The 27,745-nt window shown below is 39.0% G+C and overlaps 1 protein-coding gene across 4 annotated transcripts in view; it reads left to right on the forward strand.

The window, feature by feature from the left end:
- Positions 1-25,435, forward strand: part of ASB7 (ankyrin repeat and SOCS box containing 7) — a 48,800-nt gene extending 23,365 nt beyond the window's left edge. For all 4 annotated transcript variants that reach the window (XM_003121646.4, XM_013993233.2, XM_021098558.1 and 1 more), the window contains 2 exons: positions 7,169-7,774; positions 22,022-25,435. In XM_003121646.4, coding sequence (XP_003121694.1) covers positions 7,169-7,774; positions 22,022-22,161 — 746 coding nt within the window. In that variant the 3' untranslated portion in view covers positions 22,162-25,435. The remainder of the gene's footprint in view (positions 1-7,168; positions 7,775-22,021) is intronic.

Below are 27,745 nucleotides of genomic sequence, written 5' to 3' on the forward strand. Positions count from 1 at the left end.
ACTTAAGAAAAGCTATTATAAATGCATGCAAAGAACTAAGAAAACCATGTTCAAAAAGTTAAACAAAACCATGTGATGATGAGGCATCAAAGAGAGATCAATAGAGAATACATACATATTTTAATATATATAAATGAGAATATGTATTTATATATAAATGGAAAATTTACAGTTGAAAGGTCAATAACTAAAATGAAGAATTCATTGCTTAATAGCAGATTTGAGCTGGAAGAAGGAATTGGTGACCTTGAACATTTATCAGCAAGCATTATCCAGTCTGAGGAATATGTAGAAAAAAGAACTTCTAAAATATCAACAACACCAAGATACCTGGGACATCTTATGGCCAAAATAATTTACGTTTGACCAGTAACTGGTTAGAGGTTGTGGTTAAGCAATGTTATTGAACATACCAACTATGCATGATTTCTAATGGGAGCCAGAAAGGAGAGGGGAGAGAAAGAAAGGGACAGAAAAAAAAAAAAAAAAAAAATTGAAGAAAGGCCAAAAATTTCCCATGGTTGTTGAAAACTTCCAGACTATACATCTGAGCAGTTCAGTGAACTCCAGGTAGGATACATTCATCTAAGAGACATAATAGTCAAACTGTGGAAAGCTAATAAAACAAAGGGAAAATCTTGAAAGCACCTAGAGAGGTGACTCATATATAGTGGATCCTTCATGATAAGATTAACAGCTGATTTCTCATTAAGAATAAATAGTGGCCAGAAAGCAGTGAGATGACATCTTCTAATTGCTGAAAACAAACATCAACCAAGAATTTTTATATCCAACAAAACTGTCCATCAAAAATGAAGGCAATATAAATATATCTCCAGATGAATGCATGGAATTTATTGCTCTCAGACCTACCTTACAGTAAGACGTACTAAAAGAAGTCTTTTGGGCTGAAAGAAAAGGACCATGTGTAATCCAAATTCACAGAACAAATAGAGAGCCCTGGTAAAGGTACTTATGTGTGTAAAAAAACAGTGTATTCATTTTCTTTTGCTGTTCAACAATACAGATTACACAAACAATTTAATACAACACATATTTATTACCTCACAATTGTAAGGTGTTGGCCAGACTGTTTTCATCTGTGGGTTTGACTGGAGAAGAATCTGCTTCTGGGCTCACTCAGGTGGTTAGCAGATTAATTCCCATGAGTGTACAGGACTGAGGGCCTCAGCTTCTTGTTGGCTATTGGCTGGAGGTTGGCTGTATTCCTAGAGATAACCTGCAGATTCTTGTCCCTGCAGGAGCCTTTCCCACCAAGGCTCCTTAGCTCCTCAAGGCAGCAAGGAGAGCTGCTGTCATGTGTCTGCTAGCATGATAGAGTCTCATGTGTCATACTGTAACCTCAGCAGTGTTATCCCATCACCTTGGCCAGATTCTCTCGGTTAGAAGGAAGTCATGGATCCTGCTCATACTCAGGGAAAGGCGTGAACATGAAGAGGCAGGGATTATGGGAGGGGCCACCTGAGAATCCTGTCATAGACAATATAAATATGTTTTCCTCCTTTTCATCTCCTAATAGACAACAACATAAAATAATAATTGTAAAACTGTTGTTGGACTTATATAAAGATGTAATATATATGGCAGTAATAGCACAAAGGAAGGGAGAGGAAAGGAGGCTATATGGGAGCAGTTTCTATATACTGCTAATATTAAAGCAAAAGTAAAAATAGGAATGAAATAATAGAAGAAATCAGCAGAATTGAGAATGGAGAAAATTGATGAAACAAGAAAAAGCTGGTTCTTTGAAAAGATCAACAATTGGTAAATCTCTAGCTAGACTGATGATGAAAACAAGAGAAAAGACGCATAACCAATATCAGGTATGGAAAAAAATGATCCTATAGATGTTAAAAGGATAGTAAGGAATGTAATGAACACCTTTCTGTCATTTAGAAGAAATGGACAGATTCCTTGAAAGCCACAGACTGCTAAAACTGATCCAAGGAAAAAAGAACAATTTAATAGCCTTAAATATAAGAAATACTTCTTTGTATAATTAAAAGTTTCCACTAAAAATACCCTTCAGGCCCAGCTGCCATCTCTGTTGAATTATTTCAAATATTAAAGGAATAAACAATAACAACACTGCTCTTGCTCTTTGAGGAAATACTTTGAAACTTGTTATATAAAGTTTCAAATTAAATGCAGACACTGCAAGAAATGAAAACCACAGACCAGTATCTCTCATGGCAGTAGATAGAAAAATCCTTAAGATACTGTAAAATGCCTTCCATTGTTATATAAAAAAGGATATTACTTCAAGGCCAAGTGTTTATCCCAGGAATACAAGGTTTAACATCTGAAAAATCAACCTGATGAGTAATTTACCTTATTAATAGAATAAAAGTAAATACCAAATGATTACTCAGTTGATGCAGAAAGTGCATGTGGCAATATAATATACACATTCATTATAAAGACTTTCAGCAGACCAGAAGCAGAAGAGAACTTACATACCCTGTAAAAAACTATAACTTACATCATAGTAAATGGTGAACTGCTAAACGCTTTCCCTCTAAGATCAGGAACTAGACAAGGGTGTATGCATTTACTACATTTATTCAGCGTTCTGTTGTTCAAGTAAGAGTACTAAAATTGGAAAGGTAGAAGTAAAGCTGTCTTTATTTGCAGAGAACATAATTGTGGTTTTAGAAAATCGTAAGCAAAAAAAGGTGCTAGAACTAAAAAGTGAGTTTAGGTTACGAATACACAGGAAAATAGGCGAAATTCAATTTTATTTCTCTATACCAGCAGTTTACATTTGGAAAATGTGAAAACAATTCATTATGATAGCATCAAAACTCAAAATATAGTAATAAAAGTAACTACTGGTGTGCAATACTTGAACATTCAAAAGTACAAAACATTGCTGAGAGAAATTAAAGAACACCTAAATAAATAGGTATTCTGTGTTCATGGTTTGGAAGAATAAACATTATTTAGATAATTTTAGCGTTGGTAGAGTTCCAGTCAAGCTTCTAGCAGGCTTGTTTGAAGAAATTGGTTTGTTAGTTCTAAAATTTGTTGGCCAAAACAATTTTAAAGGAGGTTTGAGTTGTATACCACCTCTTATAAAAACCTACAATAATGCTGCAGTAATCAAGACAATCTGGTATTGGTGTATGTATATACCTTTAGATCAGTGGAACAGAATAGAGTTCAGAAATAGACCCACACTTGTAAATTGATTTTTGGCAAAGGCAGCAGGATAAATCATTGAGGAAAAGAGTCTTTTAAACAGATTGTGCAGGAACAACTGGATATTTATATGGAAAATAATGAACCTTGACTTGATCTCATGCTGTACATAGAATCAGCTAGCAATGGATCATTGCCCTAAGTCAAAGAGTTAAAAGTATAAAACTTCTAGAAGAAAACAAAATCTATGTGATGTTGCATTGGGCAAAGGTTCCTTAAGCAGGACACAAAAAGCACAAACCATAGAAGGAAAAATTGAAAACTTGATCAAAATATAAAACTTTTACTCTTCAGAAGACACAGTAGAGAAAATGAAAAGGCAAGCAATAAATTAGGAGAAAATATTTACAAAATGTATCTGACAAAAGGGCTTGTGTCCAGTATGTACACAATTAAGTTTTAAACTCAATAATGAGAAAACAATACAATGAGAATGGGTAAATGGTTTCAACAGACACTTCACAAAAGAAAACGTATGAATAAGCCTGGTATCACTAGTCATCAGGGAAATGTAAGTTAAAATCCCAGTCAATTACCACTTTGTACTCAGAATTGGTTAAAATTCAAATTACTGATAACAAATATTAGTGAAGATGTGAACATTTGGAATTTTCATATACTGCTGGTGGGAATGTAATCTTTTATAGTCACTTACTAAAAACAGTTTGGCACTTTTTTAGGAAGTTAAATGCACATCGACCCAGCAGTTCTCTCCTAGATATTTTCCCAAGTGAAATGAAAATGTATCCACCAACAGACTTGTATATGAATATTCACAGTAGCCTTATTCATTATAGCCTCAAACTGGGGATAACCCTTTGTCCATATGCTAGGGACTATATAAATAAATAGTTGTAAACTCATACTATGGAATACTGTTCAGCAGTGTAAAAGGATGAACTTTCTGATGAACAGTAATGTGGATCAATTTCAAAAACATCATGATGGGTGAAATAAGTCAAACGCAAAATCCTACATACGCTGTATGATTCCACTTATATGAAATTCTAGAAAGACCAAACATTAGTGGTTGCCTGAGGCCCAGAGTCTGGGCAGAAAATTGACTAGAAAGAGGCGGGAAGGAACTTTTTGAGATGGATGGAAATATTTTGACCATGGCAGTAGTTACATGGCTCTATACAATTTATCCAAGATCATCAACCTGTACCCTTAAAATGGGTCAGTTTTATTGTACCTCAAAAAGCCATCGGAAAGAAAGAAACCACATTGTTATAGAATGTTTCTTTGCTTTTATTTATATACTTTCAAACTTTTCAATAGATTTAAATGAGTTTTTTGAAACTGCTACAATTTGTATTAAATAGGTTGCACCTAGGGGGAGAAAGCTCGCCAAAGTGGATGAAGTTAATGAGGTTGACGGGGCTACCATGTTAGAGTTCAGGAGGGGGTTCCTGATGAAGGAATTTGAGCAGACAACAGGTGAAGTGACGACAGTTCAGTCAAACAAGGACTCATGTGCCTTGTGTGATCCTGACAGAATTTATATCTAGGTGTTTTGCTACTATTATAAGTAAGATCTTTTTCTTATTGCATTGGCTAATAATAATTTTTAAATTAATAATTTTTTCATCTTTACTTGTGTTTCCCCTTTGTTAATTCCTCAAGGAAAGTAACTATACAGATTTTATGTGTTGTTAACCGACAGTCTTCCTTCTGTACTGTGTTTCCCGTGTGTACTCGGTTAATGCATTTTAAACTTAGACCATGCTTTATTTGTTAAATCTTTGTTTTTCCTAGCTCAGTAGAGCATCCAGATGTAAGTAGAATCTAAAAAGGGCTAAAGTGGAAAACCAAAGATGCAAGTGCAATTTCATGTAACATAATTTTAATTTTACTATCAAATAGAATGAGTGTAGGATGCACACAGACTGCTTACTGACACCTTTAAAGGCACCCCCAGTGGATGAAAGGTAGGAGAAGAAGGTATTCTTAAATTTCACTAGCAGATTAAGAGAGAATGTCTGGAAAGCAGTTGATTGGTCATATATAGATTAGAAATGCTGTCTTGGCAAGATTTGCAGTTTCGTTTGAATAGATGTCTTTTAGATGCCATGCCTGTGTTTAATTAGTCTACTTTTAGGTAAATGTGGTATCTGAGCAGCGTCTGTCAAAATGGGAATATTAGTAGCTCATGTTTATGCCTTGCCAGTAGGTGGCAGCAGTGTGCTTTGTTTAAATGTTCTTGCCTATTTTTTTTTTTTTTTGTCACATAGTGAATATGTGCTGTATATTTTTCTTTTAGTTGAAGACCAGTGCAGATGTGATACCCTGATTTTCTTTAAGCAGATAAAATTAATATTGCTACTGTGTAATGTAAGTTTATATTAAATGATTTTAGAAATTCAACTGATACAGCTTACCTAAAAAAGTGTTAACTTTTTACAGGTTTGTTTCAACTACATCTTAATTGAAATTTGTATTCTCCACAGTTTTATTACTATTTTACATATAGTTTTATGCCTCATAGGTTTTGCTAAGAGAGCAGACTTCATAAAATTTGATTTCATAAAATGTTTTAGAACTAAGCAACACTGTACTAAATAGTCCATGAGTGTTTGATCATATAATTTTGGAGGCGTCTCATTTGTTTGTTTGTAGAACATGCATGAATTTTTTTTTTATGAACAAATGAAAAATTAAGGATGACTCTTATGAGAAGAAAGCATTTTATTGTATTTTATTTTTGTCTTTTTAGGGGTGCACCTGTGGCATATGGAGGTTCCCAGGCTAGGGGTCTAATAGGAGCTGTAGCTGCTGGCCTACACCACAGCCACAGCAACACCAGAGCCAAGCCGTGTCTGTGACCTACATCACAGCTCATGGCAACGCCGGATCCTTAACCCGATGAGCAAGGCCAGGGATCTAACCTGCAACCTCATGGTTCCTAGTAGGATTCATTTCTGCTGCACCATGATGGGAACTCCAGGAGAAAGCATTTTAATCCTAGGTAGTTAGGTCTGCCCAGTTATCTTCACATGGAATTGCTGGCCTCCAGGAAGTGACCTGCATCCTCTGAGGGTTCTTCCCCTTTTCTGCCCCTGCTCAGGAAGGCCAGTAGGATGAGTTGTGTGCAGAACTGACCCCTGGCTTCAGGAAAGATTGGGGGCAGGTGACAAAATTTCTGTGACTTGAGGAGTAACATAGCTGATAAATCATTTTTGTTTCTTTCTCTCTTTTATTTCTTTTCTTTCTTCAAGAGATCTGTCAATTTAGGAGAGAGTTTTGAAAGTGTTTTAGAAAATAATATTTATACAGTGCTGAGGTTTCTCCCAACTTTTCACACAATGTGTGCTGCTTAACTCTTACCAAGATTCTTGTAAAATGAAGAATTCAGAATAGACTTTTATCTTATGAAAACATAATTTATCAAGATCACTTAGCATATATCTTACAAGCTTTGGAATTTTTACAGACCACAGAAAAACTTTTTTTTTTTAAACTAATACAGCCTAAAACAACACAGTCTGCCAGACCGCAGTACATCCGTAATTTAGAGCAGCAGATGTTGCTACACATGCTTCTCTTTAAGACCAAGAAGAAGCACAAGAGAAAATAAAATAAAAAGTTCAAAACAGAAGAGAAGCATGAAACAGTGCAGAGATGAGGGAGTTGGGAAGCCAAGGGCAGTTGGTTCAATTAGCAAAGAGAAGGGATGTGGTGATCTGGACTCTGTTTTTTGTGTACATCTTCTAAACACTTTGTAAGTCATGTTCATCCTGTTAACCCAGCTTTGATAACTCTCTAGTAAAATTTATTTTCCATTAAAACTCTGCTTGGGTTAAGCTGAGAAGTACGTGGTATTCATTATACTGTTTCATCATTTCACATTTCGAACAAGAGTCGGCTAAGATGTGCCATCCCATGGCAGAGTTCATTGCTTTGTCACAGAGTCTGCTAATGTTTTTCCATTTGGTTCTCACTCTAGCTGATCCCACAGTGAAGGACTTAATCGGAGGCTTCACTGCTCTTCACTACGCAGCCATGCATGGCCGGGCCCGGATTGCACGCCTCATGTTGGAATCCGAATACAGGAGCGACATCATTAATGCCAAAAGCAATGATGGCTGGACCCCCCTGCATGTGGCAGCCCACTATGGTAGGGACTCATTCGTCCGACTCCTCCTGGAGTTCAAGGCTGAGGTCGACCCACTCAGTGATAAAGGCACAACACCGCTTCAGCTTGCCATTATCCGGGAGAGGTCGAGCTGTGTGAAGATCCTCCTGGACCACAATGCCAATATCGACATTCAGAACGGTTTCCTGTTGCGATACGCTGTGATCAAAAGCAATCACTCTTATTGCCGAATGTTCCTTCAAAGAGGAGCAGACACAAACTTGGGTCGCTTAGAAGATGGACAGACGCCATTACATCTGTCTGCCCTTAGGGATGACGTGCTTTGTGCGCGGATGTTATATAATTATGGAGCGGACACGAACACAAGGAACTATGAAGGACAGACCCCACTGGCTGTTTCAATAAGCATTTCTGGAAGTAGTCGACCGTGTTTGGATTTCTTACAGGAAGTCACAAGTATGTAATTTAATTATTACTATTACTACTTTTTTTTTTTTTTCAATTGCATCTTCTGAGGAGCTTAAGGTGTTTTACAACTTAAAATGGCCAGACATGAATGATTCCTGTTAGCCCTACCTGGTAAGTAAAATGAAAAGAAGGCTCCACATCACAAGATTTCATAAAAAAACAGTTGTGTTACTAGAAGTAATGAGAGTAGATAGGGTGGGGTGAGAGAAGAAATGGAGAAAAAGAAACAGGAGAATTTTTTAAATTAACAAAGATCGATGTTAGAACAAGGCACTTCCTGCTATTCATAAGCATAGTATTTCCAGGCTTTTGTGGAATTAAGATTGAGGAATTAGAAGGAGGATTTTGGATATTGGCATCCATAGCTATGAAAGTGAGCTAGAATTTGCGCTCTATGGCTAAGCTCTTGCTCATATTTTATTGTTGCTTTTCTACTTCATTACAGTGTGGGACACATGAAATGGAACAGCAGTGTTATTTACTTACATATCTGAGTAATGCAGGTTAAGGGTTGTAAGGGTTGTAGCAATTGTTGTAAGGAAAAAATTAACTATCAGTGGAAAATATAGTGCCACTGTCCCTGGCCCACACAGGACATTGTAACTGACCTGTTTTTGTGCAAACAGGCACTTTTTTTTAAGCCAGGAAGTGTCCAACCCACCATGTGTAGCGACGCGTGTGTTGTATTATTTCCCTTCTCTCCCCTTCCCATTGTGCCCAGGGCATGTGGAAGTTACCAGGCCAGGGATTGAACCTGCACCACAGCAGCAACTAGAGCCACAGCAGTTAACAATGCCTTATTCTTAACGCACTGTGCCACCAAGGAACTCCACATGTACCTTTAAAATTAGGGCAGATAGAAAAATGGATGTGACTGCCTCTTTGTGTTTGAGTTCTTCACTACATATAGAGCAGAGCCATGCACCTAGTAGGTCCTCAGGAAGTGTGGGTTGGCTGATTGCTTCCATAAAGGATAGTGGCTGAGCAGACTTGGTTGGGGTGCTTTTCAGAAATGAGGCACCATCTGTCCTTGGAAGGCTGTCCTTGGAGGTTATCCTTTGTCTTCAGATGCTGCAGTCTAATTTGTTACTTCTTGACTCTGCCATCAGTGCTGTTTTCTATCAAAAGCAGATTAAGTGCTTCTGATTCACCTGTGTATTATTTCTTAGATTTTCTTTTCTTAGTGAATAATTCTGTGCTAGGAGGACTGACTGTAGCAGATGCTCTTTGGAGCTCTGTCCTGGCTGTCTCTTAAAAACCAGAGTGAAAGAAGGTTGGGTGGTGCAGGGTGCATCAAGTCAAATCTCGGAGCGCCTCCTGGTCTCTGATGCTGCCCAGCAAACCCCGCAGCTCTCCAGGCACAGAGTGTGTGGATTTGCACCTGAGAACTCAGACCTCTGAGCTGTGAGGACAGCAGAAATGCCACTTGGTCATCTTTACCCCGGGCCTAGCAAATTATTTAAATTGGAAGAGCTCAAGATAGTCATCATCCTAGAATCTAAAAGCTACTGTGGCTTTTTAGAAAAACTGCCGTAAAAACTTTCCGTAAAAACACAGCAGGTCAAGTGGCTTAGCTTTAAAGTGGTATCTGTGGATGCTTTGTTGATCTCAAGCAGAGGGAGAAGCCTCAAAGAGCTGTTCTTACTCTACAGAGAGACTTCTAGAAACCTCTTCTAAAATAGCCAGAGCTCAATGTGGTCTCCTCCAGAAAGCCAGTCAGCTGAAGGAGCAGCTCATTTGTGCCCTGGAACAATAAATGCAGCCAGTAGGAGCCATGGTCATACCTGGAGAATGAGGATCACCTTGGAGAATGAAAGGTGTTTCTGCTTAGAGAAGCCAGTTTTTGTTTTTTTAGTTCTTTTACTTGAAAAAAAGAGTATAAACTAAAGGGACATCAACAGAGAGAACAGTGAAGACATGACTGACGACAGAAGTGGTGGTGAGAGCAGATAGCAGTGGGCATTCTAATGGAGGTCTCTTGATGGAGCTCCCTTGATGAAGGATGATGGAGGTCCCTTGATGGAGGACGATAGAGGTCCCTTGATAGAGGATGATGGATATCCTTTGATGGAAGTCCATTGATGTATGTCCATTGATGGAGAATGATGGAGGTCCTTTGATGGTGGTCTATTGGAGATACACTCTGAGGGTCCTGCAAAGGCATGCAGTTAGTTAAGTAGAATAATTTGTCGGTAGCGTTTGCATGAACGCAATGATGGAACTAAGAGGATCATGGAAGCTCTGGCATATAAGAATGGGCTAAAATCCTCTAGCTGAAAATAAAGAGCAGGAAATTGTAGGAAAGCTTCCTGATTCAAAAGAGAACATTTATGCACAAGAAGAGGGTGAGCACAAGAAAATGTTGTTCAAAGAAGTGCAACTATTTCATAAATAAAGCTTACCCGGAGGAAAGGGCTAAAGGATAATGGATGTCCCCCAGAGTGATCAGATGGTAATCTACTGCTCTTTGTCCCTTATCATTTCCCTGCCCCACTATGTAGATTTCCTTAAAGAGTTATTCAGAATATGAAAATCTTTTAAGAAAGAGAAATTCCAAGAGGAAGCACTTTTGCCCTCTTCCCTGCCCTACCTTCCACCTTGAACACTCACACTTTGGTGAGATAGCAGGGCTGTGGTGGCTGGAGTCAGAGAAATGTTTATTCTCTGGGTGGGTTAAGACTTCAGTAAAGTCTCTTCGCCTTGAGAACAGGCCTTTGTTAGGAAGTCTCTGGGTAGTCTCTGGGTGTCTGTCAGGTGGATATTCTCACCCTCCCCCATGAGGGTGAGCCATAAAAGGGTCTTTATTGGCTTTTCACTGTGAGAACCTGGTGGGGTTCCAGAAAGTCAAACTGAGAACTTATGGTGGCTTCATAAAACCATGGCTCTCACTCCCAGGCTAGTCCACACTCAGCTCTTGGCAGTTAGCAAAATTACCATTCCTACCAGTTTATGGCTCCAGTAGCTTCTGCTCCAGGTGCACAGATTTCAGCTGTGATTCTCAGTTTGTTTTTCACTCCAGATTTTGTGGTGGAGGTTTTGCCTGCAGTGTTAGTTTATTGATGGGCCTAAGTCATTGATTTTGAGTTTGTTAAGCTTATTCTTCTCGTGGGCGTGGAGTGATGACTTCAGGTCCTTTATATGTTGGAGCTGAAACCAGAAGTGTATTCATGATTTTTGTCATTTTTTTACTTACAATGTGAAAAACATCCTATCCATGGTCCCTTGGGCTGAGTAGCATTCTACCCACTTGGATTCAGAGGCACCATCTCCTTTACATTGTCTGAAGACTTCCCAGCTGTGCCTGTGTTGTGGGTGCTGTTAAATCAGCTAATCTAGTGGTGGAGAGGGCAGCTAGTGGGCTCTTGACCTCGTATCTGACTTGCCTAATATTCGTGCAAGGCGCTTAGCCTCCACCTGCCTCTGGTATCTGTTTCCTCCTCTGAAAAATGGGGGAATTAGACTGTAGTCATTTAAAAAATGTTTGCCAGTACCCACTCTTAAAGGGGGAATATCCTACTGCTTGTGATTTTCTTTTATCTTTGGATTCATGGAGAACCGTGTGGACTCTTGAGGGTCCTCAAGACAGTTTTATGTACCCATGAGGTCAAACCTAATTTCATCGTGATGTGAAGATGTTATTTGCCTTTTTCACCGCACCGACTTTTTGCACCAATGGTGTCAGAGTGGTGATGGGTCAGACACTTCAGCAGGATTCAAGGCAGTGGCCCACTGTGTACTAATAGTTGTACCCTTTACCACAGGGCAGTCTCAGTAAAGCATGTTCCAGTTCCGCTTAGGGATAGCTTTGATTTAATTTTTTTTTTTTTTTTTTTTTGTCTTTTTTAGGGCTACACTGTGGCATGTGGAGGTTCCCAGGCTAGGGGTCGAATTGGAGCTATAGCCACCAGCCACAGCCACAGCCACAGCCACAGCAATGCCAGATCTGAGCCGTGCCTGCAACCTACACCACAGCTCACGGCAACACTGGATCCTTAACCCACTGAGCGAGGCCAGGGATCGAACCTGCCACCTCATGGTTCCTAGTTGGATTCGTTTCTGCTGTGCCACGATAGGAAGTCCTCCTGTTTAATTTTTTTCATCTTATCTGTTTGAGTATGTACCTTTTTAATATTCTGTGGAATGGAAATTGAAAGTATTCTTCCTATGTACCAAAGTGCTGCAATTTGAATTGAGGAAAAGTACTTTGGTGATTTGTGTAAGCTGAATCAGCAGCTTTTTTTTGACAGAACACCATTTTTACCTGAAAGATGGACTAACAAACTATAGCTATTTAGTCTTTGGTATTTGGCAGACATTTTCTTTTTTTTTTTTTTTTTTTTTTTGTTTGTCTTTTTGCTATTTCTTTGGGCCGCTCCCACGGCTTATGGAGGTTCCCAGGCTAGGTGTTGAATCGGAGCTGTAGCCACTGGCCTACGCCAGAGCCACAGCAACGTGGGATCCGAGCTGAGTCTGCAACCTACACCACAGCTCATGGCAACGCCGGATCGTTAACCCACTGAGCAAGGGCAGGGACCGAACCCGCAACCTCATGGTTCCTAGTTGGATTCGTTAACCACTGCGCCACGACGGGAACTCCAGACAGACATTTTCTTAAAAATGAATAAAGTTCACTTGTCACCCTAAGGAAAACAATTTTATGGTAAGTCATAAAATTTGAGCTTTCAAGTGAAAATTAAAATTTTGAAAAGCTTATATTTGCCACTGGGACAGTGATAGTTTCCCAATATGTGAAGACTTTCCTCAGATCAATAGAGATATTTAAAAAAGTGATTTTTTGATATCATATAGTGAATTGGGTCAGCGTTTGGAAGATCTGCATAACCTAGGTAACTGGTGTTTTCCAAATGACTAATGCATAATGTCACAAAGTCATACATTGGTAAGAGATCTAAGGGCAGAGAGAGACCAATTGATTTTATGTATTTTTTTTTTTTTAATTTTTTTGGCCACCTCATGGCATATGGAGTTCCCAGGCCAGGGATTATATCCGAGCTGCAGTTGCAACCTACACTGCAGCTGTAGCAATGCCGGATCCTTAACCCACTGTGCTGGGCCAGGGATCAAACCTGAGCCCCAGCACTGAAGAAATGCCACCGACCCTTTGCACTACAACAATAACTACAGACCAGTGGATTTTAATGTGAGAAGAATACAAAAAGTTCATTGATTTGGTTTTAGATTCAATACTGCATCTAACCTTAAAAAAAAAAAATACCACTTGTTGAGTTTTGGTGAAGTATTAGAAAAGATCCACAATTATCTAAAAAGGCCATTAAAATATCCTCTCCTTTCCCAATTACATATGTAAGTCTGGATTTCCTTCAGCGATCTCAGTCAGGACAGCATATTATTACAACAGGTGGTTTGCAGAAACAGCTCTCTGAATCCAGGTGTCTTTTCTGAAGAGATATTTCAAAGATATAAACCAATGACACTCTTCTCATGGAATCTTTCTTGTTTTGGAAAGCAGCTTTTTATTCCCATAAAAATTTATTTCAACTGGCGATGAACTTATTATTTTTCAGTGAATCAATGCATAAATTTAAAATCGCTAGTTTTAACTTCTAGATATTGTAAACATAGATAGATATAAAACACATACACAGAAATTCTTTGAGGCCATCCAATTTTAAGAGTGTAGAGAGGTCCTAAAACTAAAAAGTTGAGACATGGTGATATATGTACAATTTCTACATCCAGAATTTTGAGGACACCGTTAGTCTCGTGTTTTAGAATTGATATGTCTCTAACATATCTTTGCAGTTTCAGTCTATGGATAAAATGGAATGTTTTAAATTACTGTTTGGCCTGTGCCAGCATATTTACTACTTGGGATTTGTAGAGATCAGTGATTCCTGAAGTGTGTCTATAAAATTGTCATTCTGTCACATATTCTGGAGGTAAACGGCGTGGATCCCAGTTTCCGAGGTTCACCCTGCACAGTAGCACATCACAGGTGCCCAGGAGTTCTCAAGTAAATTAAGCACTTTGTTCACTAACCACCTTATTTTTTATTTTTATTTTCACATAGCATGGCAAGTTCTTGTATAAATTATTCTTAAGGCAGAGACTATGCCAATTGGGTTTGTGTTTAATATCCAAGGAGTCTGAGTTAACGCAGTGAAATGTGTTTCTAGTAGATGCTTTTCAAAGACTTGAAGTAACCACTCAGTTGCTTCAGTGATATATATAAAAGGCAGTTGTATACTGGGTTGTATTTCAATTTGTATGTTTTAAGGAATTAATAAAAGGAGTTGTTTAAATTTTAAATAACTTTAATAATTTAAGTTTCAATATAATTTTTAAATATTTTATTTAAAAACTTTTAAACAATTAAATGATTAATTAGTAAAAGGACTTTAAAAATAAAGGGCTCATATTTCAAAGAGAAAAAAATTAGGGGAGTTCCCATTGTGGCTCAGTGGGTTAAGAACCTGACTAGTATCCATGAGGATGCGGGTTCAATCCCTGGCCTTGCTCAGTGGGTTAAGGATCTGGCGTTGCCATGAACTGTGGTGTAGGTTGTAGATGCCACCTGGATCTGGCTTTGCCATGGCTATGGCATAAGCCAGCAGCTCTAGCTCTCATTTGACCCTTAGCCTGGGAACTTCCATATGCTGCAGGTGTGCGCCCCCCCCCCCAAAAAGGAGGGGAGAGATTAGGCACATAGGAATGAGTTATGTAAACTGCTTTGTGGAGACATAATCTGTCAAGTACTTAAGATTGTTGTTTTGTAGAACATTAGTTACAGGCATTTAAAAATGCTATTTTAGGGAGTTCCTGTCATGGCTCAGTGGTTAACGAATCTGACTAGGGACCAGGAGGTTGCGGGTTCAGTCCCTGGCCTTGCTCAGTGGGTTAAGCATCCGGTGTTGCCATGAGCTGTGGTGTAGGTTGCACTACGCGTGGCTGTGGCTCTGGCGTGGGCCGGCGGCTACAGCTCTGATTTGACCCCTAGCCTGGGAACATCCATATGCCGTGGGAGCGGCCCTAGAAAAGGCAAAAAAAAAAATGCTATTTTATAAACACTGCAGTAAGTGAAATATGTTTTCATTTAAATTAGAGTAATAGAGTCACATAGTATATTTTAGCTACAAAGTTTCACACTTTAAGTAAGAATATAAATCATGACTCAAAGATTTTGAGAAAGTGAAGTTTTGAGAAAGTGGCTTTCTCAGCTAAATCCAGTGCAGTGGCAGTTATGTAAGCAGATGGTCACAGAAAACAACCTCTCTACATCAGGTCCCTTACTCCTGTGTTCTTTTCAAAGGCTCCTTAAATCAATTTCTTTGATCCCCCCCCCCCCGCCTTTTAGTGTGACTTACCAAAATTGCGTTAGTGTAACTTTAAAAAATTAGTTTGCGTAACACATTTTAACTAAGGTTATTTTTTTGATTATTGATTTTTCTTCTAATTAGGGGTTTTGCTAGACATCTACATTATAAATTATAATCTTACTAGGTTTTTTTTTTTTTAGTCCCAAGTATTAAAATCCCAAGTACTAAAAGTAAATAAGTGTTGCACAGTTTTAAGTCAAATTACACCACATTTTAAGGTTCTTTGATATGAACAGTTTATTACTTTATTCTCTAGTTTCCCCATAATATTTGTATTACTTTCTGTGTTTTATGTAGGCTTCTAGGGATTGCTCTCCTTTGTTAGGAAGTAGTATGTATTTTGTTTGGCTTAGTGCAAATGGGAAATACAGGTCAAAGTTATACAAAGCTGTACATTTTGCCTGTGAAGAAAATGTAACAACTGGGCAAATGTCGACAAGGCCTACCTTGTATACCTGTGGAGCCTGAGTCTTAAGAGTAAGTAGCCTTTTATTTTGCAATACCGTGATATTTATTTTAGGGTGAGTGAGCAACTACCTTCGTTCTGTAAAATTTAATGCATTTCATACGAAGTCCCTGTGGAGGGAATTCAGAGGCAAGGGCAAAAAAGGAATAAAATGTGTTTATGGTAGAATTTTAAACTGGGTAGCTGAGATACAACAAAGAGGTATTGGGAGACCATTCCAGATGTTGACTGAAGATAAAGAGGTACAATATGAAGAAGTTTAGCCTATCAGAAATGCAGCGACAGTGCTGTCAAAAGGAGGTTGTTTGGGATAACTAATTTTCTAAATGGGGCTGCTGCACTGGTTTTGTAATTTATACTAGACCAAGCCCTTCAAAAGCAAATTGATTTCCTATTTTATACCAGCCCAATTATTACTAATGATGGGCTTCTTTACCAAATGGAAAGACTAAGAACCCTTTGAAGTGTTATGTAATCCCATTGTAGTTCATTAGCCTGAATAATAGCTTGTAGTGTTTCTCCATCCCCCATAGTGTTTATAATTCCTTAAATTATACTTTTTCATGTGAGATGTCCCCCATGTCTCCCCTACTATAATCCTGTTGACAGGATTGCTATTTAACAGGAAAGGAGTAGTCTTCCAAAACGCCTAGTAAACAGCATGAATATGTGTGTTGATTTTCTGCTTTCATTCCCTTCATTCTCTTTCTCTGCCTTTTCATCTGCTGCAGCCTCCTTCTTACCTTTGCCCCTTTAATCTTTGGGACAGAGCATTTTTAGGTATGTAGTAGGTGCTCAGTAAATACTTTTGAGTGATGTGTTGACAAGAAAATAAGTACAGGCACACCTGGGAGATACCGCAGTTTCTGTTCCAGACCACCACACTAAAGTGAATATTGCTGTAAAGGGAGTCATGCAAATTGCTTGGTTTCCCAGTGCATAGAAAAGCTATGTTTATACTCTATTGTAGTCTATCAAGTGTGCTGTAGCATTATGTCTTAAAAAAAACCAGTGTGTGTACCTTAATTTAAAAATACTTTATTGCTAGAAAATAGTAATCATCAACTGAGCTTTCAGCAGTTGATAGTAACTTCAAAAAAAAAATCACCATAATAACATAATAATAACGAAAAAGTTTGAAATATTGCAAGAATTACCAAAATGTGACGCAGAGACATGAAGTGAGCAAATGCTATTGGGAAAATGGCACCAATGGACTTGCTACCTGCAGGGTTGCTACAGACCTTCAGTTTGTAAAATATGCAATGTCTGCAAAGCACCAATATGAGGTATGCCTGACCTTCTATCTGAATCATAACTTTTTTTTTTCGCGAAGTTATGCTTTATTTTATTATTTTTTTTTTAATTTTTTTTTTTTTTTTGTCTTTTGTCTTTTTGTTGTTGTTGTTGTTGTTGCTATTTCTTGGGCCGCTCCCGCGGCATATGGAGGTTCCCAGGCTAGGGGTTGAATCGGAGCTGTAGCCACCGGTCTACGCCAGAGCCACAGCAACATGGGATCCGAGCCGCGTCTGCAACCTACACCACAGCTCACGGCAACGCCGGATCGTTAACCCACTGAGCAAGGGCAGGGACCGAACCCGCAACCTCATGGTTCCTAGTTGGATTCGTTAACCACTGCGCCACGACGGGAACTCCTTTATTTTAAATTATTATGAGATTTCAAAGAGTTGACCTCAAATCTACATGCTTTCATCTCAAAAGAAGTTAACTAGGAGTTCTCCTGCGGCACAGTACGTTAAGGATCCGGCGTTGTCACAGGTGCAGCAAAAAAAAAAAGTTAACTGAATCCTACAAACCCTGTACCTTCCAACTCACTATATAAAGTTCCCCAAACATGCAAAAACAGAGAAGTTAGTCATTTACTATGTGATAGTCATTGAATCATAACTTCTATCCCTAGAGTGATGTTCCTGAAAAAAAAATAGCTCTTTAGATAGTCTTAGAAATAACAGTCATCATTCTGAGTAGTCTTTATTACTTTTTACCTTATAGCCTGCTTTTTGCTAAGTGCTGCTAGGTAAGGAGTTGCCTGCCTATTTATGGAGCAGTTGTATTAATAACACCCCTCACTTTATCACTGCACAGCTTTTTATTCAAAGTTCTTACATCTCTGCCTACTTCAGGCCATGCAGCAACTCCCAGAACATGATTTCCATCAATTTGCCCAGGACCATTTCCCAGGAGTAGATTACCAGTTACTCCTTTACCATTAAGAAGTCAACTGGTTTTCTTACCATCTTAATGCCAGGAAGATGAAGACTTCACCTTCCAAGAAGGAGCCCTCTACTTTTCTGAGGCGAAGCAAACATTAATTGTCCTATGTAAAATCAGTGTAAAGTATTTAAAATGACTATTCTAACGTTTATTTACAAAATACTCCCTGGTACTATTGAAAGCACTTTACCAAAACTAACTCTTTTTATGCTTGTAAGAACTATTATAGGTGGTGTTATACTCAGTTCATAAATGAGGACACTGAGGCAGGAGGCTAATAATAAGTAAGTAGCTCAAGAAGATCATACGGATCAAAAGTGCTGGGGCAGCAGTCAGACACACACCGACTTGATGCTTTTTAACCACTCTGCTGGCTTTTACCATTCAAGATCTTTCTGCAAACAGGAATTACACATGGTCAAGACATCTTTACAAGATCAGATTCTCCTAAAACTAATGTTTAATAAAGACTGCCACAACACACTGCTTAAGAATAAAACGGAGTAGCAAATGGAGTAAAACTTTCCAATATTGAGGCATAGAAAGTGTGTTTGTCCCTGGGAAAGGCTCACGCACAGGTAACTTCTGAGGATGGGAGTATATCTGTGGCTGCATCCCCTGAATTAAAGTTGCTAGCTCATCTTGGCCCTCTTGCATTTTATCATAGCTAATGAGGAGAGCCAGTGGCACTTGCAGTATTCAGCCTGGGAGCCTTCTTATTAGATCCTTAGGGCATTTCCTGTTCTCCTGTTACCCCTGGTGATAGGATTGCCAGACTTTACCAATATTAAAAGTCTTCCCTTTCCTCTAGCTTCTAGTAACATTTTAAGAAAACTCCTTTAAGGCCTGACCAACAGTCTCCTCAAAGACCTTCCCTCTGCCTGGTCCTGGTGACAAAACCACCTATTTAAAAAAATTTTTTTTAATGGCAAGAACATACTTCCACATCACAGAATGTCACTCAGGTATCTAATGCTGCAAAATGTAGTGATTTAAAAGAATAATAGTTGATTCTTTTATTGCTCTGTCCGAAGCAGTGTCACCTGGAACTGCTTGACTAGGGCCTCCTCACTTTGAGAGTGGCTCACGTTCATGGCTGGCTGGCTGGCATGGGTGTGGGCATTGGCTGGGAGCTCAGCCTGGACTGACAGGCAGTGGCCTCAGTTACCTTTTGTAGACTGCTTGGGGACTTCTTCATGGCGTGACAGCGGTATCCTGAGAGCAAATGTTCCAAGAGCCAGGTGAAAGCTATGATTTCTGAGTTCCACATTGGTCATGAGCCCACCCAGTTTCAAGGAGAGGTACCTAGATCCATCTCTTAATGATGGGGTGTCCAGTCACACTGTAAAAGTGAGCACAGGGCACACAGGGAATACTATGCTCATTTTTGGAGAGTGTAATCGGCCATAAAACACAACCATCAGAAGACTACCCCGCCCCCCGGGTTGGAACCTTTTGTCTCCATTTTTTCTACCTTAGCTCAGCAAATTCCAGTAATCTAATTTTTCCACATTGTGGGATGATGTGTTTCCATTTAAGTCACGTGTATACTCATACATGTCAATTTTATCTCATCTGTTTTTTGCCCAAATACATTGTGGTCGTTCTTTTTATTAATAATATACTTGAAAAGAATCTGCCATCTATTAGGAAAATCAAATTCTTTAAGAAAAGAAGAATCAAATCTAATTCATATTCTGGTTTCTATTTGCAGATCAAATACTGTTAGCATTTATTGAAAAATGACAGTGATAATTTATTCTCTTCCTAAAGGTAGCCCAGGAATGGTGATGAAAAATAATTCAAAACAGATTAGAAAATGATTTGCTGTTGACATGGGTGTGTTTTGCAGTGAGTTGACTGTTTTATCCTTTAAGGACAAGCCTATTAAGCACTCATTTGTTCAACTAGTACTTGTTGGCTATTGTGTCAGGCCTTGGGCTTTTACATTGGCAGGCATTTTGCCCTCTTGTAACATGCGAGGAAGACAAGCATTAATAAATAATCACCAAATAAGTGTAAAATCATAGCCTTGTCAAGGACTGTAGAGAAGAGCTTGGAGTATCTGATGGGGAGCTTGACCTCATCTCCCCTAATGAAGGGCCCTTTTCTCGAAGAACTACACAGTGACCTTGCCGGGAGCTTCATGGGTGTGTGCTGCAGCCAGGGTGTGCATGGACTCCTGTGCAAACATAGTGGATATGCACGTGTCCCTAGCTTACTGACCTTTGCCAGAAAGCAGTAGCTTCAGCTGAGTCTCTTAAGAGACCATGTATTAAGTACCCCTTGGAAAGCACATATAGCCCTTACTGAGCAGAGGTCTGGATTTTAAGGTTCCCTTTCCATATATAAAGAATGACCTAATTTTGGTGTTCCCTTTGTGGTGCAGCAGGAACGAATCTGACTAGTAACCATGAGGTTTTGGGTTCCATCCCTGGCCTCGATCAGTGAGTTAAGGATCCGGTGTTGCCTTGAGCTGTCGTGTAGGTCGCAGGCGCAGCTTGGATCCTGCATTTCTGTGGCTGTGGTGTAGGCCGATGGCTATAGCTCCGATTTGACCCCTTGCCTGGGAACCTCCATATGCCACAAGTGTGACCCTACAAAGCCAAAAAAAAAGACAATTTTGAATAATGGTGATAACAGTAAACAAATAAAGGATAAAGTCCTAAGCATAGTAGTATAACCTGGGGACCCCTGGAGTTAACCGTACTCTTTCAGGATATTGAGGTCAAAGTGATTTCCATAATAACACTAAGACATTGCTTGTCTTTTCCACATTCCTTCTTTCCTGAGAGTAAATGGACTTCTGCAGGCACTAGATGATGTGTTTCATCACAAGAGGTTGAATGCAGGAGCGGATATGAGAATTCAGCTATCTTCTGTAAAGTCAGACTTTTATAAGCTTTGCAGAAATGTGAAAGAATGCCATTTTTCCCTTGATTTATTTTTTAAAATACAGTTACTTTCATAACAGCATTATTTACATTAATATAAATAGGTTTATCTTTATTATTTTTAAATGAATTTATAAGTATTTCTGAAATTTGTTTTAACTTCTGATAAGGTAAAATATAAAGAGGTTTGGGGACCAGGAAGTTTGAGAACCACTCAAGCAGGCATTCTGCGTGACTTAGAACATGTTACTTCATCTTGAGATGCAAGCAGTCTGTAAAATGAAGGTGATGATCAAAGCACTTCCCTCGTAAAAGGGTTAAACAAGTCAGCATATGTCAGGAGCTTATAAGGCTGTATGGTACAGAGTACACATTCAACATATGTTAGCTTGTGTTGTTACCATTTAATATGAAAGTAGTATTTATATGAATCCAAATCCTTCTGAGGCACCGTTGTAAAGAATTTTCACTTGTGTTTGTGGTCATCTGTATTGTTTTGATAAAAGACTATATTCATATGTACAAGAAATTACATTCTTTTGAGTTGGGTTATGGCAGAGGTTTTTATTGGCAGATGGTCAGGATATGAGGTTCGAGGAGACATAGATTCACAATAGCTTGGGGTGCTTTTTCCACCTCCACTCCGCCCTCCCAGTCTACTTCCTCCTCCCACGGCCAAGGTTCTGCTGTTCAGAATCCTGGTGAGCAAGCGGGCAGCCGTCGTTTGGGAAAGCTCCTCAGGATTGTGTTCTGTGCCCTTGATGGGGAGTTGATAAGAGGAGCCCTGTTAGAAAGCATCTCCTCAGTTCCCTCACGTCTCAGATGGAGGAACCGAGGCCCAGAGGGGTGATCTGCTCCCGAAGGCTCCTCAGCACATTAAAGACCTATGAAGGGCAAGGACAAGGGCGGACCTTGTCATTGTAACAGTAAGGGCATCAGGCTTAGAATGAGAAGAACTGCTTTTAGTCTTATAATAGAAAGCTTTAATTGGTCATCAGACATTGAGCAGTTAACTAAAATCCCTGACCCTTAGTGTCCCTACATAAAATGGAGGTGAAAACATTAACCATCCTAGGGATAGGAAGAGGATTCAGTGAGACGTGCCAACGAAGAAGGGACCCAGGACACGCCCTTCTCGTGAGAGTCTCTGATCCTTTGCACAGAAAGTCCACAGAGAGACACTTCCCAGCGAAATAAACTATTCTTTTCAGAAACTAAAAAAACCTACCTTAAATATTGTGATTTGCAACTTTGTAACATTCTCTTTTTTCTGTCTCTTTAGGACAGCCCAGAAACTTGCAGGACCTGTGCAGAATTAAAATTCGACAGTGTATAGGCCTTCAAAACCTCAAGCTACTTGATGAACTACCAATTGCCAAGGTCATGAAAGACTACTTAAAACACAAATTTGATGATATCTGATATACACAGAACTGTGAGCAAGATTAGGAGTTATATTCCAGATACTTTAAAAGGCTTTTTGCCTTGCACAAAGTATATCCTATGCAATTTCTGATTTGCTGTGAAGTCAGAAAGCAGGTATACACTTTTAGGTTTTTTTTTTGTTTGGTTGGTTTTCATTGTAGGGGAGGGATTTTTATACACACACACACACACACACACACACACACACACACACACACACACACTCACCCCACATGCTTGAAGGTCTTAATTTGGTTTCTTGGTCCAAGTTTAAGAGGTCCAAGCTTTCTATACAATATTGCATTTAAAAAAAATTGTTTTTTTCAAAATGACACAAACGGGTTTGGGTTGGAGAATTTACCCTTTCCAGATTTATGGTTTCATCGGTGGGCACGATATTTTAAACCAGCAGAGCACTTGTTAAAGTTTGGAGGCACAGTTTCACCCAGGGGGTCCTGGGTTCTACTGAAAAATGCCCTAAGAAATTTTTTAAGTAATGCTGTCACCTCATTCATTTTTAATGAGTACAAATTGGCTGTTTCAAACTGTTCTTTTCCTAATTAATGTAGCTTTCGGATGACATAAATCCAGTACCTCTGCTTTCCTGTTGGTGTGCTCTTGTTTTTAACTTATTTTTTAACAACTGTAGTACACTACCCAGAGACGTTGGGTCTCATTTTCTGTCTCTAGTTGAATTGTGCTTTTAAAAAATTAATGGGAAAGAAAATAACTTTATAAAGCCAGTGTATTCTGTTTTTAAAACAGTGCCTCTAGTGCAATACTCTTTCTGGTGTATTTTATCCATTATTTCACTTATTGTTCCTCATTCCACAACCGGCTTTGATGCCTGTGAGAACAGGAACCGCCACTTTAATTTTAATTGCAGAACCATAGTATGTCCATTGCAGTTTCTATTTTAAGCTTTGTCTTTTACTTTACTTTATAGCAGAAAATTTCAGATCCTGGTGGTAGAGTATTTCCTAAAAATAGCCCCAAATATTGTTAAATCATTTGGCTTTAATGGTTAAATAATTGGGGGTGGTTTCGTGGTGTTTTTTCCTTTCCAGTTAAAATAAAATTTCTAAAGGGTAAAATTTCTAGTGGGTGCACATTTGTAAGTCTGGTTAATTCCTGATATGCTAATTAAGCATTTCCTATCTATTTTAAGATTAAACATGGTGAAGCTCTTCAAAACAGTTACGTTCTGGGTTGATTGGCAGGTGTTTGCAGTGTAACCAGAGATATGATAAAGTGTCGATAACAGTGGTTCCAGAGGCAGTAGGGGGTCTATGGTGTTGTCCTTGGAAATGAGTTCTGTGCTTGATTTGTCATCATATTAGTTTCAGAAGAAACTTGAAAAATACCCCAGTATTATTCTTAGTGCTTTGGGAAATTTCAGAATATTTAACACTAGTAATAAATTTGTTATCAGAAGTTTACAAGATGAAGGGCTTCTCTTATGTGAATTTCTAGTTTTAAGTCACTAACTATAAACTTGATATTTCACGTGAAAAGTACAACTAAGCAGAATTTGGAGTCTACTCTGGCTTACCCTTTTTCAGAGCCAGCAGCGATACTTTCTCAAGCACAAAGTTTGTTCCCTGGGAGTGCAGAGTAGCTGCGGCATCAGAGTGTCTGGTTTGCTGGGCCTGAGCTGGGTGCCAGTTTCTGCAAAACAGACAGCTTCAGAAAGAGGATGGCATGGGGGAGGGGGTCATGGATGGGATATGCAGACCATTGCAGAGAGCTGCTGAGAGTGTGGCTGCTGTTGTGACCACCCCAAACTGGAACCTGAATGTGATGGGTGGTCGTCTCTTTCCCCATTAAAAAGATCTACAAAATGTTATCTTCTGAGAGAGAGGCTGCTGTGAAGCTAGGAACTGAGCTGTGTTCTCATTCTGTAAACCAATACCCAGGTCTGAGCTAATACACCTTCTCGGCACCAGGGACATGCCATAGCAAGAAATGAATTGAATGTTACTTTTCCCTGCAACTCCAGGCCCAGGAAGGCGTGGAGATGGGAGGCACGTGGGGTCCTGCATTCTGAGCAGTGATGTTATGATATCTTTGCACAGGGCTTATTTCCTCATGTATCTATTAATTTAGTCAGTTAGTTTAAAATGATTTTCTTTCCCCAGCCGTTCAGAGGTTTCCAAACCAAGCCATTGAGTTTGTCAGGGAATTCCAAATAAAAGATCAGAAGAAGGTAAATTCTTTGTTCTGTATTGCTGCTGTGACTTCAGAAAAAAAATTATGAGAATTCTTCTTGGAATCAAAATTTCTATTTAATGAAGAATTGTATAATTTCATTATTTATTGTTTGAGGTTTGATCTGGAAGTTTAAAAAGGATGTTTTATTTTTGCTGTTAATAAAATCCCAATCGCATATCATATTTAACAATAATTAAAATGTCTCAAAATTGGTAAATGGTGGAACACAGGGCGAATGTGCAGGTCTGCATTTGAGTTTGACAGAGAAGCATTCTGTGGTCACAAAATGAGAACAAGTATGTTCAGAAAAATTAGTGGATTGGTTTTTCCAGAACCTTGACTGAAATGTTCAGAATAGTATCAAATTTGTCACTGATCCTTCTATGTTTCTTTTGAAATTTATTTAAGCCTACTACTAAACCTTTATGAAAATATATTTGGCAAGTACACCAAAGAAACCAGCTCATAAAAGATTATGGTCATTAACGAACTGCAAACCTCATCTTTTGAAAACAGAAGATTGTGTGTGTGTGTGTATGTGCGTGTGTGTAAATATTTGTGTTTATAAATGTACAGCAGAGTAAGAGTTTTTTTAGATTATTTAATTCCCATATTTCTAAACTATTTACTACAGAATAATCTGTGCTTGTTAGTTTGGAGGATTTGACTATTTTGTTTTTTTTTTTAATTCATTATCAGTCATGCTTGGAACAGCATTTCCGCTGGAGAATTCAGTGTTCTGGCAGTAGCCAGAGTACACATCTGGAGCGTGAGGGAGTCTAGCTTGCTTTGTCAGATGCACACCCTGAGAGACAAGAATGTGTAGTTTAATCACCAGAGTGGACCATACAAAAACTGAGATTCTAACTCTCCTGCAGAATTGTTCATCAGCCCAGAATGTGGTTGGGATGAGGCCCTGTGCACACAAATTTAGCTTTCCTGTAACTCCTAGTGCATTATATCGTAATGTATTTTGTTCTTCCTTTGTAATGTAAGTTTTGCTTTGGGTCAATTTGAATTAAAAAAAAAAAACACAAAACCTTAAATCTGATTTAAAATATATTGGAATTGTCTTTTATTTCTAGTCTCTCTTAACTTTAATACTTACTAGCTATTTGGTAAAGAAAAAGAGAAATCTCATTCATCAGCATTTTAGATAATTGGGAATTGTGTAAGAAGGTGAGATAGTTAACAGCACTATTTTAGATCAGATAAGGAAGCCCCCCACCCCTTTTAATGCATTCTGCAAACACCCACCAACAAAAGATTATTCCATTCTCTCTCTCTTTTTTATTTTTTGGCCACACTCACAGCATGCAGAGGTTCCCTTGGCCAGGGATTAAACGCACGCCACAGCAGCAGCCCACACCCTAGCTGTGACACTAGATCCTTAACCTGCTAAGCCACCAGGAAACTCTGTAGCTATTCTATTACTTTTTTTTTTTTTTTTTCTTTTTAGGGCCACACCCTCGGCACATGGAGGTTCCCAGGCTAGGGGTCGAATCAGAGCTGTAGCTTCCAGCCACAGCCACAGCAATGCTAGATCTGAGCCACGTCTGTGACCTACACCACAGCTCACAGCAACACTGGTTCCTTAACCCACTGAGCGAGGCCAGGGATCGAACCTGTGTTCTCGTGGATGCTAGTCAGATTCGTTTGCACAGAGCCACGATGGGAACTCCCTCTATCCCATTCTTGAGTGTGATCCAGCTCTGATCCTTTTGGGGCCGTGTCCACCTCAACATTTTGGACCACAGCATCACACAGAACAGTAAATTCAGTTAAACAATGAATTTGAGGTAGTTTATTAGCTTGTAAGAACTAGAAGCAGAATAACTTTGATTTCCTATTTCCTCTATATATCATAAGCACAGCTTGATTCAGGAGAGACCTCAGACTAATGAATGATGGTGTGCTAAGAAGAAGGGAGGACAGGCCAGCTAGCACCCCATGCAGAAATCCGATGTTTTGCAACTGTAACCTCATTACAGACTTGTCTGGGGTTTGGCACAAGTGAAAGCCAAGAATGGGACATTTGAAACTATTCCTAATGATCAGCAAGGGAGTTCAAATGTGAAAAATAGCTGCATTGCTTGGAAATCTTGAGGTCTTTCCTCTTCCAATATGATGTAAGTAGTGTATTGTTTTTTCAGCTGAAAGACAATTTACAAAAATGACTTACCAGCTATTGATAAAACAGATTATCTACTTGATAAAAAAATTTCCACATCCCATGTAGTTGGGTTTCAAAGATAAAAGAAAATCGGATTTGTATCATCAATTTCTATTAATGTGACAGTGTGACTTTGTGTTCTTTTAACACGTCTTACAAATTTTGATGTTATAATTTATACTAGCTCAACTACCAATAAAGATTGTAAATATCCACTGCTATATACTGCCTTTTAGGTTGATGTAGACTCATAAGATACAAAGGCAGTTCATCATTATTTTATCATTAGTTATCCTGTCATTACCTACAAGGTCTCTTAAGTCTTAGATAATCAAAGTAAATGTCACAGCGTATGGCTGCCATGGAGCCCATGACTTGTCATGTACTGCTGAGAAACCATGTTCAAAGTTTGTAATACATTTCCCGAAGATCACGGTACATTTTAGATAATTTTTTTTTTTTTTCCGGCCACACTTGGCAGCATGCAGTACTTCTCAGGCCAGGAATTGAACCCGGGCCACATCAGTGATAATGGCAGATCCTTAACCCACTGAGCCACCAGGGAACTCCTAGAGGTATTTCTTAGTCTTTCAGAAAGACTCTGATTCCTGAGTGACAGTTAACCTGCTCAATCCCATTTGAAAAGACCCAGATGTTTTGCCGAAGGTCCTACAAAGGATAATTGTGTGATCAAACCCTGAGCTAGTGCCATTGCTGCAGTATGTGGTCTCTTGTTCTGTACTAGTGTCTTCCACCAGTGCTGAGAAGTGCCCTTTCCATCTGTCACTTACCTATGCCCAGAGGGCCTCCTGCTGCATCTCAGCTGTGCATCCAAAGCTAAATGATTGATCAATTCTAGAGACCCATAAACCATTAGAAGTTAGGGATCAGATTAAAGCAGATTATTTCTCTTCTGTTGCAGAAATGACTTTGGAGGAAAAAATCATGTCATCGTTTGTAGTTGTTACAAATATTTTTTAAATTTAAAATTCACTTAGAACTTTGTTTCCTTGTAATTAGGAAATTGTTGTAGATGAATATAAATGTAATTTATGTTACATTAGGTAGTAATGAAGTGACTCACTTTACTGTGAAACAGTATTTTATGAATCAGAAACAAGATGGCTTAATTTGGATGAAGGGACTCAGTTGAAGCTGAGAAACTCGGTTACGTGCCGAGTAGACTGACCCTTTGTG

Source organism: Sus scrofa, chromosome 1 (assembly GCF_000003025.6).
Source record: "Sus scrofa isolate TJ Tabasco breed Duroc chromosome 1, Sscrofa11.1, whole genome shotgun sequence".
Lineage (NCBI taxonomy): Eukaryota > Metazoa > Chordata > Mammalia > Artiodactyla > Suidae > Sus > Sus scrofa.